This window comes from Dipodomys spectabilis, unplaced genomic scaffold (assembly GCF_019054845.1).
Source record: "Dipodomys spectabilis isolate Male_0828 unplaced genomic scaffold, ASM1905484v1 ptg000018l, whole genome shotgun sequence".
Classification (NCBI taxonomy): Eukaryota; Metazoa; Chordata; class Mammalia; order Rodentia; family Heteromyidae; genus Dipodomys; species Dipodomys spectabilis.
The window spans coordinates 15,123,524-15,141,263 of NW_024870695.1; the positions used below are offsets into that span (position 1 = coordinate 15,123,524).

General features: G+C 45.4%; 1 protein-coding gene across 1 annotated transcript; it reads right to left on the bottom strand.

Moving 5' to 3' along the window:
* Positions 1-5,115: 5,115 nt before the first annotated feature.
* On the bottom strand, positions 5,116-6,465 carry Hoxb1 (homeobox B1). The gene is made up of 2 exons (XM_042674009.1): positions 5,886-6,465; positions 5,116-5,444 (listed from the first exon to the last, which is right to left on the bottom strand). The coding sequence occupies exons 1-2, from the start codon at positions 6,463-6,465 to the stop codon at positions 5,116-5,118; spliced, it is 909 nt and encodes a 302-aa protein (XP_042529943.1).
* Between the last annotated feature and the right edge of the window lie 11,275 nt (positions 6,466-17,740).

Here is a 17,740-nt window from a genome sequence, read left to right on the forward strand (position 1 = left end):
GTCGTGCAAAAAAAATCCTTGAAGCCAGGAAAATGTCTAGTACAACTGCAGGGGCGCCAATTTCATGGACGACAATGAGAATGTGTTCCCAAATTTGTGCCAGGAGACTGCCCTATCAAGAACACCCCCCCTTGTGTCTTTACTATAAACCAATACCCAATACCAGTGGGATGCCCCTGAAGCATTTCATTCATAATTATTTTATTCCCTGGCAGCAAGTCCTATAGTTACAATGCCAAGGAAACTTGCTGCTACAGTGGGGGGGTGGGGGTAGGGAAACAGAAGCTCCAAGATGTCTTCTGCTTCTATCATACCAATGCCAACAATGGAGCCCAGTGTAAGGAAGTAGTAGGAAAAAAATGTCTTGTGAATATATGAAATAGAAAAATCTCTACTGAACTCTCAACTCTGCATTCACTATAGCCAGCATCATAAGCTAAAAGAAAAGAGGGACCACACAGAAAACTAAGTTGTAGTTCAGAACCTTTGCCCTTGGCTACTCTAAATCAAGAACTTGAAGGGCCTGCCTTGCAGACTTCATGTCCATCTTCTCATAATGCAGAAGGCAGAGAAAGAATGTAAGAGGTCAATATAGCTCTTCTATTGTACAGGGGGGCAGGTGGAGAGCAGAGGAAGGAGGAGGTGTCTGCCAGAAGACTTGGGTGTCCTCAGTTGCCAAGAAGAAAACTCTTTCCACTAGTAGCCTCATGCACTGACAAGAGATCAAACAAGTCATGAATGTGAATTGTGACATATTCAAGATACCCTCAGAGACTATAAAAAGAGAAGTGAGTATATATCTTTTATTAATAATCATTGTTATTATTATTTGCCAGTCCTGGGGCTTGAACTCAGGGCCTGGGCACTGTCCCTGAGCTTCTTTTGCTCAAGGTAGCACTCTACCACTTGAGACACAGCACCACTTCCAGCTTTTTCTGTTTATGTAGTACTGAGGAATTGAACCCAGGGCTTCACGCATGCAAGGCAAGAACTCTGTCACTAAGCCGTTTCTGAGCCCTAATAATTATTATTCTATAGAGATAATAAACATAAGTATATCAAATAAAATAGAAGCAAAAATATTATTCTAGCTCATACTTAGTAAGGTGTGTTTCAAACATTTTACAAATATTAACCCATTTAATGCCAATATAAGCCCTGAGCTGAAGTGCCAACCATATCTGATTTAATAAACAATGCAACTGGGCACAAGAAATTAGGCAATTTGCCTGATACCACAAGGCTAGCTCCAGGCAGGACTTTGACTTGAGCACAGGTATATCAGATATCTCTCCAACCTTATTGGACTTCCTTTGTGAGCCAGCCTCTTCTCCTTCATCTCAATCAGCTATTCACAGTTCTGAACCTCCTCACCCAACCTCTCCACCCTGACTCCTGACCAGGCACTCAGAAGTATTGGCACAGGGAATAACAAAGAAATCCTGGAATTACAAGAAGAACTTCGGAGGAGTTTTACTCCTCCCCCGACCCCTTCTTTTCTCTCATCCAGAAGATCAAAGGGATTCACATTGAGAGAACAAATGCTAAGGGAAAAAAGGCAAATAGTAGAGGAAACATTCACACTTGGTTTGAGAAACAGATGGTGCAAAGAGTCTGGGAGAGGAGAGACTTGACTGCCCTTCAATTTTGGCAGCCAGGGGCCAAGAGGAAGTACTCCTCAGAAAAGGTGACAAACTTTCAACCTAATGTGTATATATATATATATATATATATGTGTGTGTGTGTGTGTGTGTGTGTAAATTTTTGGTTGTTATTAGTCCATGGGACTTGAGCCTGGGCTCAAGGCTTAGAGCCTGGGCACTGTCTCTGAGCTTTTTGGTCCAAGGCTACAGCTCTACCATTTTGAGCCATAGCTTCTAGTTTTTGGGTAATTAACTAGAGATAAGACTCTTATTTTCTGAAATCCTCAGATCTCAGCCTCCGGAGTAGCTGGGATTACAGGCATGAGCCACCAGCACCTGGATTAAAATTTTAACTTTTCAAATATTGTTTAAGATCTGATCTTTAGAAGGCTTTCAAATTTTACTCCCCAGAAGACTTGAAATGGAACTTTAAAATATATATATATATTTATCTTGTGGTCATCCATGATTTGGGTCAATTGGAGCAGAATGGGTTCTTAATTATCATTCTGTCTTTTGTTACTTAGGATAAGAAAAATATACCATGAGATTGTTTTTCTTTCTCCAAATAAGTATCTTCTGTTGACCTGTGTGGGGACTCTGACTGGAAATAGCATTCTAGCAGGAGAGAGCAATGTCTTCAGTAGGAGACTGCACCTTCGCATCTAAGAAACCTGTGTGTGAGGCTCAGATTGACTGTGGGTTATTTTGTGCTTGCCTCTGTGTTAATGAAGAATTGATTTGCCCCTCTCCCTTCCCTGGAGAATCTGATGCTTCCTTCTGCCATGTATGACCAAAAATCAAATGCTCCACACTTCCTTTTTCTCCTGTCCCTTCTACCATTCCTTACCTAGGTCATGTTATTCTGTCAGAAACCTAGTTCTGCCATCCTTGAAGTCCAGCTTTACCTTGAACTCTGTTCCTTCCTCTTCTAGCCTGTCTAAAGGTTGGGGGGGGAGGGGGCGCGGGAAGAGAGCCAACCTTTGTTGGAAGGTGCTATTGAATGGCTCCAAGCAAGGAGAAATTTGTTTTCTTAGACACTTGCTCTGTCCTCTCTGTCAAGGTGACCCCTTTGGGGAAGTCAAGCTTAGTGGCAATTTCAATTAAATGCAGAAAAGCAACTAATAGATTTTTTTTTAAGACAGTGGGCAATAGAGTAGCCCCTGGGAAAGCTAGGCTTCCCCTTGCAAGACATTTTTCCTCTCCAGCTGGGCTGTGCAATTATGGATGACGGTGCCTCTGGAATAACGTCACCGGTTCCTCGGAGGAAGCAAATGCTCAGCAGTCCTTACGTATGTTCGTAGTCCTTTTCTCTGCCTGTCTTCCTTTCAAAGGCCACAAGTTAAAACAGATGGGATCTAGGTAGGACAATCCCCCCCGGAGTGCTTGCCTGGCTCTAAGGCCGCAGGCTTCCTTTCCCCCCTCCTCCCCCTTCCCGCAACAAGCATCAGAATCAATAGACGCCCCCCACCCCAGCCTAGAGCCTCATCGCTTCAGCACCTCGGGGAAGAGCTACCCGAGCCCGGATCCCCGACCTCTGCAGACCTAAGTTTTGCTAGTGGGACCCGCGGAGAGACAATAGCTACCCTCTGGGTGCGCCGCAGGCTTGTTTGGAAAGCCTAGGAGCGCTTAGAGGTAAAAAGGTCAGCTTTAGAGCAGAGGGAACGGACCTCGGCGGCCTCCGCCCGTGCCAGACTTGGTAGTCCTCTGATTACCCGGTGCGTCTTCTCCAACCACCGCCACAATCTCTCGTTTCTAGTCCCGCTCTCCTAGCCATCCTTCCCTGCCAACTTCTTCCAGCCATCCAGGCCTGGGAGACCGGGCAATCGCCCTGAGCCAGCCAGAGTCAGGGTAAGGCAGAGGTACGAGTGAGGTCCCTGTGTGGAAGGGCACGGGCTGGAGGGAGGGTGCTGGGGAAGGAGGGGAGATGTCAATCTGTGTGCGGGTCCGGAATTAGGCAACAATCCATCCTGTGGCTTTCTCTGAGCAAGAATGAGGGCAAGGAGCACCAGGCAGCCCGACCTTTGCCAGCTTTACTCCTCTGTATACCAAGCCCAGCTCTGGAAAGAAGGGAGGGAGGAAGGGAAAGTGAAAAAAAAAATGGAGTTTACCTGCCCCTCCCCTTACACCCTCTTTTTGTCCTTTTTCCCTTCCTTCCTGCTCTTCTTTCAAGACCAGCTTACCCCTCCCAGCTGGGTTCCCTGATGATCAGGAGACTTCCAGTGAGCAATCATACTGTTGCATCTACATGGCCCAGCTCCAATTCTGCTTAGGCCCAAACCCAGGAAGTTCTTCTCTTCCCCCCCTTGAGAAAAAGCTCAGCTCTTTCCAGCCCAACCAGCCAACAGTCTCATGGTGTTAGGAGGCCTTTTCTACCCCTAGAAGGAGAAGCAGAGGCGGCAAGATAGAGAAGGAAACAGCTTTTATTGAATTGAGGTAGTTAGATATACAGAAAGAAAAACACACACATGCGCGCACACGAACACACACACACACACACACACACACACACACACAAACCTGGCTTGCTTGGGGCCTGAGTTTCCCATATACTCTACTTCACTCAAAGAAACACTTGTCGCTGCGGGGAGTTCTCCTGGTACCTGGATTTCCCTGGGCTGACTGATTCCAGGAGTAGGGACAGAGATGGGAAAGAAGTTCCTGGGACTCCAGGAGGCAATAAATAAGGATGGGGGTACAGTGGGAGAGTGCCTGCTCCTTCCTGGCTGAGACTTGCTCAAGGCAGTCCTTGTGCTTCATTCTAGAAGTCTCTGAAGTCTCAAGTTCCACAACACTTTGGTGATTTAGTGATGAGGTCGCTAGTGGGAGGGGCCGGGTTTCAGAAAACAACCTCTGCAGGCTGCATTAGTGCAATCGAAATGTACCAGGCGTTGGTTCATAAGGTTACAAGGGAGAGCTTTTTGGTCTGTCACAAGGCAAGCTGATGCTATTGTAAGGTCTGTGGTGACCGGGTTAAGGATTGGTGATAACATACCTGCACTCAAACGCATCACACACAAGCAAATCCAAAGCCTTCTCTCTATCCCAGGCCTACAAAGAGGAGTTCGGGTAGGAGTGCACGATCTAGTTCTCCAAGCTTAAAGGCACTGAACTGAAGTTGGTAGGGGAAGAAGGAAGAATCCAGGGCGTTGGGCTGGCTCCCACCCCCACCCCAGTGGATGCCAAAATCAAAGGCAGAGCCCTCGCGTTCATCTTTGACAAGTTGGGACACATCTCCTAAACTCTCAGGTCCTGTAGGATCCCCAGCCATCAATCCCCCACTCCCACCCCATGCCCAGACCTGGGAAAAAATGTTTTCCCAGCTCCTGCTCCCCTTCCTTGGACAGCTATGAACTGGCACCCTAGCCTAAGAGAGGGTCACCAGGTCAGTGAAAGTGGGGAGAGCCTAGGAGAGAGCTGGATGGGGGTGCTCCAGTGGCAAGAAGAGCCCCTGTTCTTTGGGAGATTGGTTTTAGGAGGTGATGGAGTTGGGCGAGGCTTCGGGGGAGGTGCATGTTGACTGGTCGGAGGCCTCTCCCACAGCCTCCTTGCAGCAACCTGGTGGAACGTGGGGTCCCCGGCCTCCTTCTCGCTCTCGCTTCTTCTGCTTCATGCGTCGGTTCTGGAACCAAATCTTGACCTGCGTTTCATTGAGTTCCAAGGTGGCGGCGATCTCCACCCTTCGGGCCCTGCTCAGGTACTTGTTGAAATGGAACTCCTTCTCCAGCTCTGTCAGTTGCCTGGTGGTGAAGTTGGTGCGGAGGCCACCTGGAGCGCCCAGTCCCAGCTCCGACACCTTCGCTAGGGGTGGGGCAGGGAGAAAGGTCGCTCAGTTCCTTCACCTCTTTCTCCTCTCCGCTCCCCACCCCCCACCCCACCCCACCCCAATCCAGGCTGTACTTCATTTACCATCCGGTCCGACTTCAGCTCTCCATGGGGAGAATTGGAGGCAGCCATCCCCACACTTCCAACCTCCCCTGCCCCACTTAGTCCTGATCGCAAACTGGACACACAGAGCAGGAAATGGGATAAGGATGGAGGACTACTCTTAGGGGGTTACCCTGCACTTAACTGCGTGGGAAGATGAGGAAAAGGAGGGGGATCATCTCATCTGATCTGAGACCCACAGACTGTACTTACCTGCCTCGATCAGAGGATCAGAGGGACTGAGGGAGAAGAGGCCAGCCTCAGCCACCTCAGTGCCGGGCATCTGAGCTGCCTTGGACCACGTTTGAGCCCTACCTGTCTTGGGTGGGTTCCTCTTAACCTTCATCCAATCGAAGGTCCGGGCCGTGGGCGTGCTGGAGTCTGAAGGGCACGAAGAGTCCTTGTCCTCTGAGAGGAGATCTGCATAGGCTGGTGCAAAGCCCGCGCTCTGTTCAGTCCCATAGGAGGGCTGCGGTGGAGGGTAGGGCCCGGGGCCAGGCCCACTCACTCCGTAGCCGTCCGGCAAACTCCCTAGTTGGGCCCCGTAGCTGGATGGTTGAAAATAGCTTCCTTCACCTTCTGGTGGACCCAGAGAGTAATACTGAGAAGGCCCGTAGCTGGGGCTGCAGGCGGCTGGGGCGTACCCCGAGGGTGCAGAGCTGGCAAATGGTACCCCCAGAGTTGAAGGCTGCTGCTGGGCGGGATAGCCCGAGGTCTGCTGGAGCGCTGGGCTGGGCAGCCCCCCACCATAGCGACCTTCTCCTGGGTAGCTGTCAATGGCTGGAGCCGAGCTGGGGGGGAAAGAGGCCGGGGCGCTATGGGCGCTGCTGTAAGCGCTGGATCCCCGATTACAGAGTGGGTAGTCTAAGAAGGAGTTCATCCTATTATAGTCCATGCGTAGGCCGCAAGAGGGTCGGCCCGTTTGGGGGAGACACCCTCTTGCCCTACAACCTTTCGGCAGTATGTCACAGCCCTGAGGCTTGCATCCATGGCCTGAGCCAGAACGCCTGGGCCCAGCGCTCCCCTAGGAAAAGAGTAGGGAATGGGGGTGGGGGGGACCCACATGTGATCTCTCCCAGGCCAATGGGCTAAGCGGGCCAGAGTTTGGCAGCCCCAGCGCCCATCCATCACCCCCCAAACATTAGCATGACAAAGACACTTCAATCACCCACAGCCCATCCATCTGAGAGTGACGTGGAAGCGTCAAAAACATCTTTCTTCAAAGACTTTTGGAAAGAAGGGACCAGAGGGAGGGGGGGGGTTAAAGTTGGAAGAATATTCAAGACTTCCCTCCCTTCCCAGCCCCCAATGCCTTCAATAGGCCCCTAGATTATTAGATTTGGACAAATTCAACCCAGCTGTCCCTCACGCTTCCCACCCCTCAAAGATGCCCTCCCCTCCCCAGTACCTAGAGATGGGTGAAGTCCAGTTGCCTACTTTGCCCAACTGGGTTTTTACTGTTTCTTTCTCTTGGGTGATGGGCTAGGACAGCCGGGTGAGGTGCATTATCTTGGGCCAAATGGATGGCTGTGAAGGGAGGGGGTGTAAAAACACCTCAGGGTGTGAGGCAAGGTCTAAAACTCCCAAGAAAGCCTTCATTAAGTGAGGGGTGGGAAAATGGCATTTCAAGGAAGCAAGACAGGACTAGAGAAATGTGAAGAGGAGGGTGAGAAACGCCCCATTTCTGGCTCCATCTCTCTACATAAACGCTCCCCCATCCATTTCTTTCCCTCAGCCTCTCTTTATATTCTCTCTGTCTCAATCCATCTCTCTGTTCGTCCATCTCTCTCCATATTTATATTTGTTCTCCACCTATCCATCAAGTCATCTCTCTAGATGTATTTATCCTTTCTCTAGCCATCCATAGCTGTAGCTGGCTCACTCACTCAGACTTAAATAACTCCTTATGTCTCTCCAGAGAGCAGCAATGAGCAGAGCAAGGTGATGTTCACAGGGGAGTGAAGAGGAGGGGAAATTGTATTCTTTTTCCAAAGTATTTGAAGCTAGTGGAGATCTTGCATTCCTCTGGTTCTCTCTCCTGCCCTCTCTCCTTCATCATCCTCTATCTCCTGAATCTAATACTAGTTAGAGATGGCCCAAATTTCCCACAAATGTTCTAGGATAAAGTGAGTTTGCTCAGAGAAATGAGAGATCCGTGCAGAGGCCCTTCAGCCTTTTCTGCGCTGTGTTATTGGGTTAGGTTTGGGGGGGGGAGGGGAAAAGGAAGTGCCTTTCTCACTCTCTCAGTCCCTGGATGGAACTGGAAGAGTTCTTAGGTAGAGTCCATTGATTCTTCTCCTCCTCCGGACTCAGAAGACAAGGGCTTGACGCAACCCAACACCCACACTCATTTGTAACCTGTCAGGGTGTCTGCCTGACCGGAGGCCTGGGGCCTGAGCTAGGGCAAGTCCAGGAGGGCAAGAGTTCAGGGATGGATCTCCATAAACAATGGAGCTCGGGAGAAGAAGAGGAAGCAGGTGGAACAGGTTTCCAGGAAGGGCTCTCAACATTTCTCAGGTTTCTTTGAGAATGAGAGGGGTAAATACCCTCATCCCTCCAACAAGGGACCTCAAAGTTGTCTCTCTTAGTCTCTTTCTGGCTTTCAATCCCCCTTATTGTCCATGTCTGTTTCTATTGTGGGCCCTCCTGCTTTGTATGCTATATTGCCAGAATCATACGACCTTCTCTTCCCTGAGAAAGTGTGAACTGTGTATGCTTCACCCTCTACTAAGACAGAGTTTGAAGTACTTCATGGAACCAGTTTCTTTCCATCCTCACAGGTACTCTTTAGACCCAAGCAAACAGGACAGAGGGAGACCAGTTAGTAACTTCCTTAAGAGAGAGGCTATGGGGGAGGGTGAGAGAATGTTTCCAGACAAACAAAGGAGAGGAGCTTTGAGATGGGGGCTTGGCTTGCAGAGAGATTGAAGAGAAAAGGATTTTGGAGATGGGAGCAAGTAGATTCCTTTCTGCTTTCCCCTTTTTCTGGAGGAGAGTTTGTAGCTGCTCCCAAATCTTTTCTCTTATTTTAAGATGCTGTCCACAGAAGACCAGACCCATGCATATAGAGAGCTGGAGTTTGTCTTCTGACCCTAAATCTGAGCTAGGCCTATGTGTGACTTTGGACCTGCTTCATTCCTCACCTACCTTTCCATCATCCCAGAGAAAACCTTCCCACCTCGCCCCTTGGCTTCCTAATGAAAGGGACCAATTTGAGATCTAAAGGAGAAAGTAAATTCTAAATCAGTATAAAAAAGACTTGGAGCTGGGCCCTGGTAATCCTGGAATTCTAGCTCCTCAGGAAGCTGAGAGCTAAGGATCACAGTTTGAAGCCAGCTAACGCAGGAAAGTCTGTGAGACTCTAATCTTCAATTAACCAGCAAAAAGCCAGACATGGAGATGTGGCTCAAGTGGTAGCGTTCCAGCTTTGAATGAAAAAGCTAAGGGCTAACTGCCAATCTTTAAATTCAAGCCCCAGTCCTGGAGCTGGGATGGGGAGAATGCTTGAGAGTTGCAAGTTGTATTCCCCCTGGAACAGCCGAAGTTCATCACTAATGACAGGGAGAAAAGACTGAGCCAGTAGTGCCCCAGATTGCACTGGTAATGGCAGTGATTGCTTTGGCCTTAGTTCTCCAAATTTGCTGTACTCTCTAGTTCATCCCTGTGTCTTCCTACATTTCTTGTTACAGTAGGCACATTAAAACTTTCCAAAGCCGGGCGCTGGTGGCTCACGCCTGTAATCCTAGCTACTCAGGAGGCTGAGATCTGAGGATCGAGGTTCAAAGCCAGCCCAGGCAGGAGAGACGGTGAGACTCCTATCTCCAATAAAACACCAGAAAACCGGAAGTGGCGCTGTAGCTCAAGTGGTAGAGCGCTCGCCTTGAGCTGAAGAGCTGAGGAACAGCGCCCAGGCCCAGAGTTCAAGCCCCACGACCGACAAAAAAAAAAAAAAAACTTTCCAAAATTCCTGCCGGTCTCAGTCCCAGCAGAAAGGATTGGAGGCAAGTAATACAGGTTCTCTAGGGTCCCAAGGCCCCTTCTCCTTTAGATGCTTCACTGGCTGGAATACCATGTTGGGTTTTCTGGTTGGTCAGATGAAATTCACCAGAGAGAGTCTGAGTGGACTCAATATCCAAATAAAAATTGACTCCCTAGTTTGTATAATCTGCTTACATTTTTAGATAGGAGAATGTAGGTATGATTAGAACTAAAAAGTTATATTCAAGGGTTTGGGTCCTTATGCTAATAATGCAGACAAACTATTCTAAGCAGAATAAGGGTATGTTAAAAGTTTACATTTTAGATTGTGGTCTTTTCTTCAGAGAAAACTACTTGGGCTATTTAAAGATTGGTAGAAATAATCTAACAGTTCTTTGGCTAGGACTCATGTGTCTCCATTGACTCTCCCCAGCCCAAATTTTGGGAGGCCAAACCTAAGATCTAAGGTTGAAGCTTCTGAACAAGAAGGATATCTAGAGGATTTTAAAATTTCTTCCACTGTGAGAGATGGTTTCGTGATGCTTTGAAAGAAGGATGCATGTGAACTCAGTGTTGTTCTTTGAATGTGAGATTATTAAACTGTCATGAATCTGATTGAGAACTAGACTGTGTGGCGCATATTGAAATGGGATGAGCATGAGGCTTGGCACTGGACCACTTGTATTCAAGTCCTAGCTTAACCATTCCTTAGCATTAGGTCCCTGGACAAGTTTCTTGACTTGGCTTAGTTTCAGCTTCAGAGAAGAAGAATGGGTTTAATACTATTTACTTTGCTGCATTGTTAGTGGGATTAAAGCAAACAGGAAAATATAAACCACAGAAAACTTTATAGATGTATGATAATAACATTACATGCACATTTTGAAATAGTGTAAGTCAGCCTTCTGTTTTTTAATATAACTAGCATATTAAAATGTAGAAATATGTGGTAGGAGAATAGTATATGCACTATTTTTTTAATGTTACAAATCACCACATATTATACAGTGTATGTTTTATCATATGCTAATTTCATTGAGGATAGAGAAAGTTGTGTTTAGGCAAAGGATTATCCCCTAAAGCGAAGCATTCGGAGCTAAAGCCTAATTAATAATATAAAAAACAATAAATTAAGCTGAGTGCTGGTGGCTCACGCCTGTAATCCTAGCTACTCAGAAGGCTGAGATCTGAGGATCGAAGTTCAAAGCCATCCCATGCAGGAAAGTCTGTGAGACTCTTATCTCCAATAAACCACTAGAAAACTGGAAATGGCGCTGTGGCTCAAGTGGTAGAGCGTTTGCGTTGAGCTGAAGAGCACAAGGACAGCACCCAAGCCCAGAGTTCAAGTTCTACGACCAAAAAAAAACAAAAAACAAAAAACAATAAATTAAGCCAGGCTCATGCCTACAATCCTAGCTACTCAGGAGGCTGAAATGTGAGCATCATGGTTCAAAGCCAGCCCAAACAGAAAAGTCCCCAAACTGCAATTAACCGCTCAAAAACTGAAAGTGGCACTGTGGCTCAAGTGGTAGAGCATTAGCCTTGAGCACAAAAAGGCTCAGGGACAGTGCCAAGGCCCTGAGTTCAAACCCTATGACCAAAAAAATAAATAAATAAAATTTATCACTTAGGAGACTAGGGCAGGGAAATCTTGAGTTCAAGGAAAGCCTGGACTATATAGTGATACCTTACCTTAAAAAAAAGGAAAGAAAAGAGAAATGCTTGGAATTTTTTAGTGGCATGCCTATAATCTCAACACTGGAAAAGCAGAGGCAGATTGGTCACAAGATCACAACTTTGGATCCAGCCTAGGTTATAAAGTAAGATTCCAGCTTAAAAATAAAAAATAAAGGCTCTGAGCGCTGGTGGCTCACACCTGTAATCCTAGCTGCTCAGGAAGCTGAGATCTGAGGATCCTGGTTCAAAGCCAGCCTAAGCAGAAAAGTCCGTGAGACTCTTATCTCAATCAACCACCAGAAAACTGGAAGTGGTGCTGTGGCTCAAGTGGTAGAGCATCTACCTTGAGCTGAAGAGCTGAGGGACAGCTCCCAGGCCGATTTCAAGCCCCGTGTGTGACAAAAATAACTAAATAAATAATAAAATAAAGGAAATGTACTCATTACCTGATATATAATTGTAATCCCTCTGAATATCACCTCTGTAATAACAATAAAGTGCATTAATTAAAAATAAAAAGCTGAGTAAATGAAGAATTAAAATAATTATGTATTTAATAAGTTTTATCTAGGGCTGAGGGGTATGGCTCAATGGCAGAGCACTTACCTAGTGTACATGAAGTTCTAAGTTTAAATCACAGCTCCAATAGTAATAATAATAAATAAATAATTGGATTTATCAAAATGCAATATTTTTTTTTTGTCGGTCATGGGACTTGAACTCTGGGCTTAGGTGCTGGTCCTGAGCTCTTCAGCTCAAGGCGAGCACTCTACCGCTTGAGTCACAGCTCCACCTCCAGTTTTCTAGTGATTTATTGGAGATAAGAGTCTCACGGACTTTCCTGCCAGGGCTGGCTTTGAACCAAAATCCTCAGATCTCAGCCTCCTGAGTAGCTAGGATTACAGGCATGAGCCTCTGGCGCCTGACTCAAAATGTGATAGTTTTTGTTAGTATCAATTAGTAGCACAAGGGTATTTTATTTATTTATTTATTTATTTTATTTATTTATTTTAGTGCTCAGTTCTGGGGCTTGAACTCAAGGGGCCTGGGCGCTGTCCCAGGCCTTGAGCTTTTTTGCTCAAGGCTAGTGCTCTACTGCTTGAGCCATAGATCCACTTTTGGCTTTTTTGGTAGTTCATTGGAGATAAGAGTGTCACAGCCTTTCCTACCCTGGCTGGCTTTGAACCATGATTCTCAGATCACAGCCTTCTAAATAGCTAGGATTACAGGTGTAAGCCATCAATACCCAGCTTACAATGCATATTGATCAGGCTGACCCTCTACTTCATTTTCTTTCTACCTCTCCCCTTTCTGAAACCAGGCTCTCAAAGTTCCTTGTTCTATTTTTATAAACATGTACAAATTTTTTTTTTCCAGCCGTGGGGCTTGAACTCTGGGCCTGGACGCTGTCCCTTAGCTCTTCAGCTCAAAGCTAGTACTCTACCACTTGAGCCACTGTACCACTTCCGGTTTTCTGAGTGGATTATTGGAGATAGGAGTCTCACGGTCTTTCGTGCCCGGGCTGGCTTTGAACCGAGATCCTCAGATCTCAGCTTCCTGAGTAGCTAGGATTACAGGCGTGAGCCACCAGCGCCCGGCTAAACATATATAGATTATTATGACTATATTCACCGTCTTTTCCCCGCTCTGATCATCCACCCACACCCACACTAATATCCACACCCAATCAAAACTCCCAGTGTAATAATTTTGACCAAAATAGCCACCTTGGAAACCTTACCAAAACTTAGTCAATCTAAATTTGGATCTGAATGACTGTCCAGGCTGATTTTTCTGTAGTACTAATTGGGAATTAGAAAAAGCTTTAAAAGGACTCCTTCACTATTTACTCTCTCCTCTGAGGAGGGAGAAGTTTGTTAGAGTCCTTTCAGACAACAACCTTCCTCACCACTGAAAGGGGAGAGAGAAGTGGGAAGGAGGTGCTGAGCTGGGCTGAAGAGGTTAATATAGAATGGAGGATTGGGCCACCATGACCACAACAGGCAGAGGGGATGAAGTGAAGCCCTAGAGAGCACCTTCTGCAAAAGAAGAGAAAGTTTTTTACTGAAAGCACATTTTAGTACACTATGCAATGGGTCCAATGAATTCTCAAAGACCTAGAGGGGTGGTAAGAAGGGGAATTAAGCAGGGCTATTCACAGAACCTCAGAATTTGTGTCTATGCTGGGAACTGGCAGCTCACACCCATAATCCTAGTTGAGATCTGAGGATCCCAATTCAAACCAGCCTGGGCTGAAAAGTCTGTGAGACTCTTAAACTCCAATAAATTACAAAACAAAACAAACAAACAAACCTAGAAGTGGAACTGTGGCTCAAGAGGTAGAGCAACAGCAAAAAAGTTTAGGGACAGTGCCCAGGCCCCTGAGTTCAAGCCCCAGGACCAGCACACACACGCGCACGCACACACGCACACACACACACACACACACACACACTAATTTGTGCCTATGCTCTGAAGCCCAGTGACTAGGTAAGTCTTTGACACCATGTCAAAGAAGAAATTCCAACAAGTCTTTGACACCATATCAAAGAAGAAATTCAGCAGCTCTTTTTATATGAAATGGCCTTGGAAGTGGCTCTGTGGCTCAATGTGGTAGAGCACTAGCCTTTAGGGAAAGAGCTCAAGGACAGCACCCAGGCCCTGAGTTCAAGCCCCACAACTGAAAAAAAATAAAAGAGTCAGCTGGGTGCCAATGGCTCAAGCCTATAATTGTAGCTACTCAGGAGGCTAAGATCTGAGGATTGCAGTTCCAAGCCAGCCCAGGCAGGAACGTTTATAAGACTCTGATCTCCAATTAACTACCAGAAAACTAGAAGTGGAGCTATGGCTCAAATTGGTAGAGCACTAGCCTTGAGCAAAAGAGCTCAGGGGTAACACCTAGGCCTTGAGTTCAAGCCCTATGACCAACAACAACAACAAAAAAGGCCTCATTTCTTTCAAATATAATTAAACATAAAGGCTAGAGCATGGCTCAGGTAGTAGAACACATACCTAGCAAGACTGGGGCCCTGAGTTCAAACTCCAATAAGAGGAAAAAAAATCCAAACTCCAAGAGGAAAGGGGCTGGGGAGAGAAAATATAGTCAAATGTTGGAGAATGTTGGTGGCAAAAGATGCCAGCTAGAGAAAAACTTGGCTAAGACACTTCTGAATACTCATATTTCTTGACTTGATTTGGCCTACCATTACTGTATCCAGTGACATGCTTACTGAAACAATTTCTTCCCGTGCTCATTTAATTAATTATGGGTGTTGGCATAAAGATACAAATTAAAATTTGTTAAATTGAGCCAGGCATGAGTGGCTTATGCCTGTAATGTTTGTAAACCTAGCCATTCAGGAGGCTAAGTCCTGAAGAACTATGGTTTGAAGCCAGTCCAGGCAGAAAAGTCTGTGACATTCCAAATAGGCAGAAAAATGCTGAACTAGAGGCATGATTCAAGTGATAGAAATAGATTCAAGTGATAGCCAATCATGAGCAAAACAACCAAGTGAGAGTATAAATCCCTGAATTCAAGCTCAGACACTGACAACAAACAAGCAAACAAATAAATATTTTAAAAAATGGTCCCACCAGTAAAATGGGAAGTAGATTTATCCATTTAAGAGCATATGACTCCAGCCACAATAAATATTTAATAGGTTGGGAGCAATGGGAGAGCGTGATTAAGGGGTGACATTGATAAAAATGAACTGTACTCATAAAGTGACGGGTTGAATTGAAATCCCTTTGTACAACTACTTAAAGACAATAAAAAATTGCATAAATAAAATATAAATAAATAAATTAAAATAAATATTTAATGGATTATTTGTGAAGACTAACAAATATACTTCGGCGTATATTATTGCCGAATACATTAGAAATATTTAACACTTTCATTTTTTTTCACAGATGAAAAAAAAATGAAGTCTAGAAAGGAGAAGCATAAGTTAACTTTTTTTTTTTTTAATGACTCTGGGTTATCAGGATTGCAAGTAATTCCTCAATCTAATGGTCATTTGCTTTCACCATAATATTAATGAGCCATTCCTCTTAAAAGAATGATTCACCAAGAGCAGGGCAGACTGACCAGCAGCTTTCTGGGCTACAATGAAATCTTCCCACTCCAACCACAATTTATAACCTGTCTGTGCTACAGGACACTCACAGTTGGTCCTGACCCAAAAGGGCTCCTGCCCCAATCAAAATGGAGTGAATGCAATTGCCTGGCACTGGCCTCTAGCCTGCCACCACTGAGAGATCCACTGCCCTCCCTACTTGGGAACTACTCCTCTTCCCCTTCCCTCATAGCCAAGTAGAACATCTCAAGCTAATGACGACTCTACAGAAGAGAAAAGAAGCTAATGACGTTGGGTAGGGAAAGCAAAGAGAGGAGTCATTACTTTTGCAAGTGCATCACCTCTTTCAATTGCTATGGTGTCACCAAAGATAGTCAATTTGTGTAAGAAGAGTAACAGGAAGTCTGTGTATTTCCTGTAAAGAGAATTCCAAGTCCTCTTTAGTAGTCAACCAAAGGAAATGTTGGATCTCTTCGTTTCCTGAATTGGAGGCTGGGCCCTGCACAATAATTGTCATGACCACCACAATCTTTTACGTACCCTAGCATGTTGGAAATTCAAGACTCTGAACAGGTAGATTGAGCCTTTGGCTGATCCCTGTTGGTTCCCTATTCATTTGGCAGGAGGAATCAGAACTGATGCAACCTTAGGCAGTAGCTGAGATTCCCTGTCCTTTGTAGTCTACTTTGAGTTGGAAAATTGGAAAGTCATAGGGTCAAGTACAGTGGGTTGAAGTTCTTTATTATTATTATAGACGTGTTGTATAGCCAGGTGCCAGTGGCTCACTCCTATAATCCTATCTACTCAGGAGGTTGAAATCTGAGGATCACCCTTTGAAGCCAGCCTGGGCAGAAAAAGTCCCTGTCAAACTCTTATCTCCAATTAACCACACAAAAAAAACAGAAGTGGTGCTGTAGCTCAAGTGGTAGAGTGATAGCCTTGAGTACAAAGAGGCTCAGGGACAGTGCCCAGGCCCTGAGTTCAAGTTCTGCAACCGACAAGAATAAAATAAAATAAAGGTGACACGGGGAGGGGGTAAAAATTCTTAACAGGGTGGAAGGCAAAAAGAAAGGTAGCACTGTGATCCAACAGTACTTCTTTATTTTATTTATTTTTTGGGGGTCCAGTCGTGGGTCCTGAACTCTGGGCCTGGGCACTGTCTCTCAGCTCTTCATCTCAAGGCTAGTGCTCTATCACTTGAGCCACAGCATCATTTCCAGCTTTTTTCTTTTTGCTTATGTGGTGCTGAGAAGTCGAACCCAGGGCCTCATGCATGCAAGGCAAGCGCTCTACCACTGAGCCACCTTCCCAGCCCCTAATAGTACTTCTTTTGTGCCAGTCCTGGAGCTTGAACTCAGGACCTGGGTACTGTCTCTTCGCTTTTTCACTCAAAGTTAGTGTTCTACCACTTGAGCCACAGACAGCTCCACTTCCAGCTTTTAGGTGGTTAGTTGAAGATTAGAGATTCATGGACTTTCCCACCCAAGCTGACTTAGAACTGTGATCCTCAGATCTCTGTAGTAGCTAGGATTACAGGTATGAGCCACAGGTATCCTGCTAACCATACCTCTGAAAATTAATTTATTGAAACTTTATTATAAGTCACTAAGGCCCTGTTAAATTGCAGATTCAGATTCAGTAGATCTGGAGTGGGGCCTAAAATTCTACATTTTTAACTACCTCACAGGTAATACTGATGCTGCTGGACCCACAGTAGCCAGGCTGTAAAGAACTGGAACTTCACAGACCCCTGAGTATTTGCAGTCCAGGATTCCAGGATGGGGTGTCTGTCTCTCCTCTCCTGCACAGCAGTGCCTGCATTTTTTCCCCCTCTCTTTTGCATTGATAAAAGAGTGCTGTTCTTTTCTGACCAAAGAAAGCTAGAGGGTGGGTAATTAGTGAGATCCTTCTAGTATTCTTGATCTTTGTAACAACCTGCTAAAGCTGCAAGAACATTTTTAATTAGACCAAATTATCTAGTTTGGCTGTCCATTGAAATCAAGGCACCAGCTGATACGTCTCTTTCATTTTGCTAGTATAGAGATGGCTTATGTGCTGTGATTTTTAAGATGCTAAACACTGCCTGTGGGCATATTTTATGGAGAAATAAACACACAGCCCAATGAGATGTATAGTGTGGTTTTAATATATTGTATATTTACTTATTTATGGGGAAAATAAACACAAGCCAATAAGCTGTGTATTATTACTTTAATATATCGAATTTATTTCACACCTATATATTTTATGAGGGAGAATAAACTAATAAGATACACGATAGTATTATAATAACACATCTAATTGTTCTATATTAATTTATGAGAGAAATAAGCGCAATTTAACATGACATAAGATTATTTAATGCACGAGATGAATCTATATTAAGACAGTTTAAGGGATTAAATTCCAGCTGAATAAAATGTGGGTTACTTC

Bases quoted from the DNA above. Each gene is read 5' to 3' on its own strand.
- Hoxb1 (XM_042674009.1), bottom strand. From the start codon at position 6,465: ATGGACTATAATAGGATGAACTCCTTCTTAGACTACCCACTCTGTAAT. The intron at 5,445-5,885 runs GTAGGGCTCAAA...CCCCACCCCTAG, and splicing joins GAGGAACCCACCCAAGACAG to CGAAGGTGTCGGAGCTGGGA.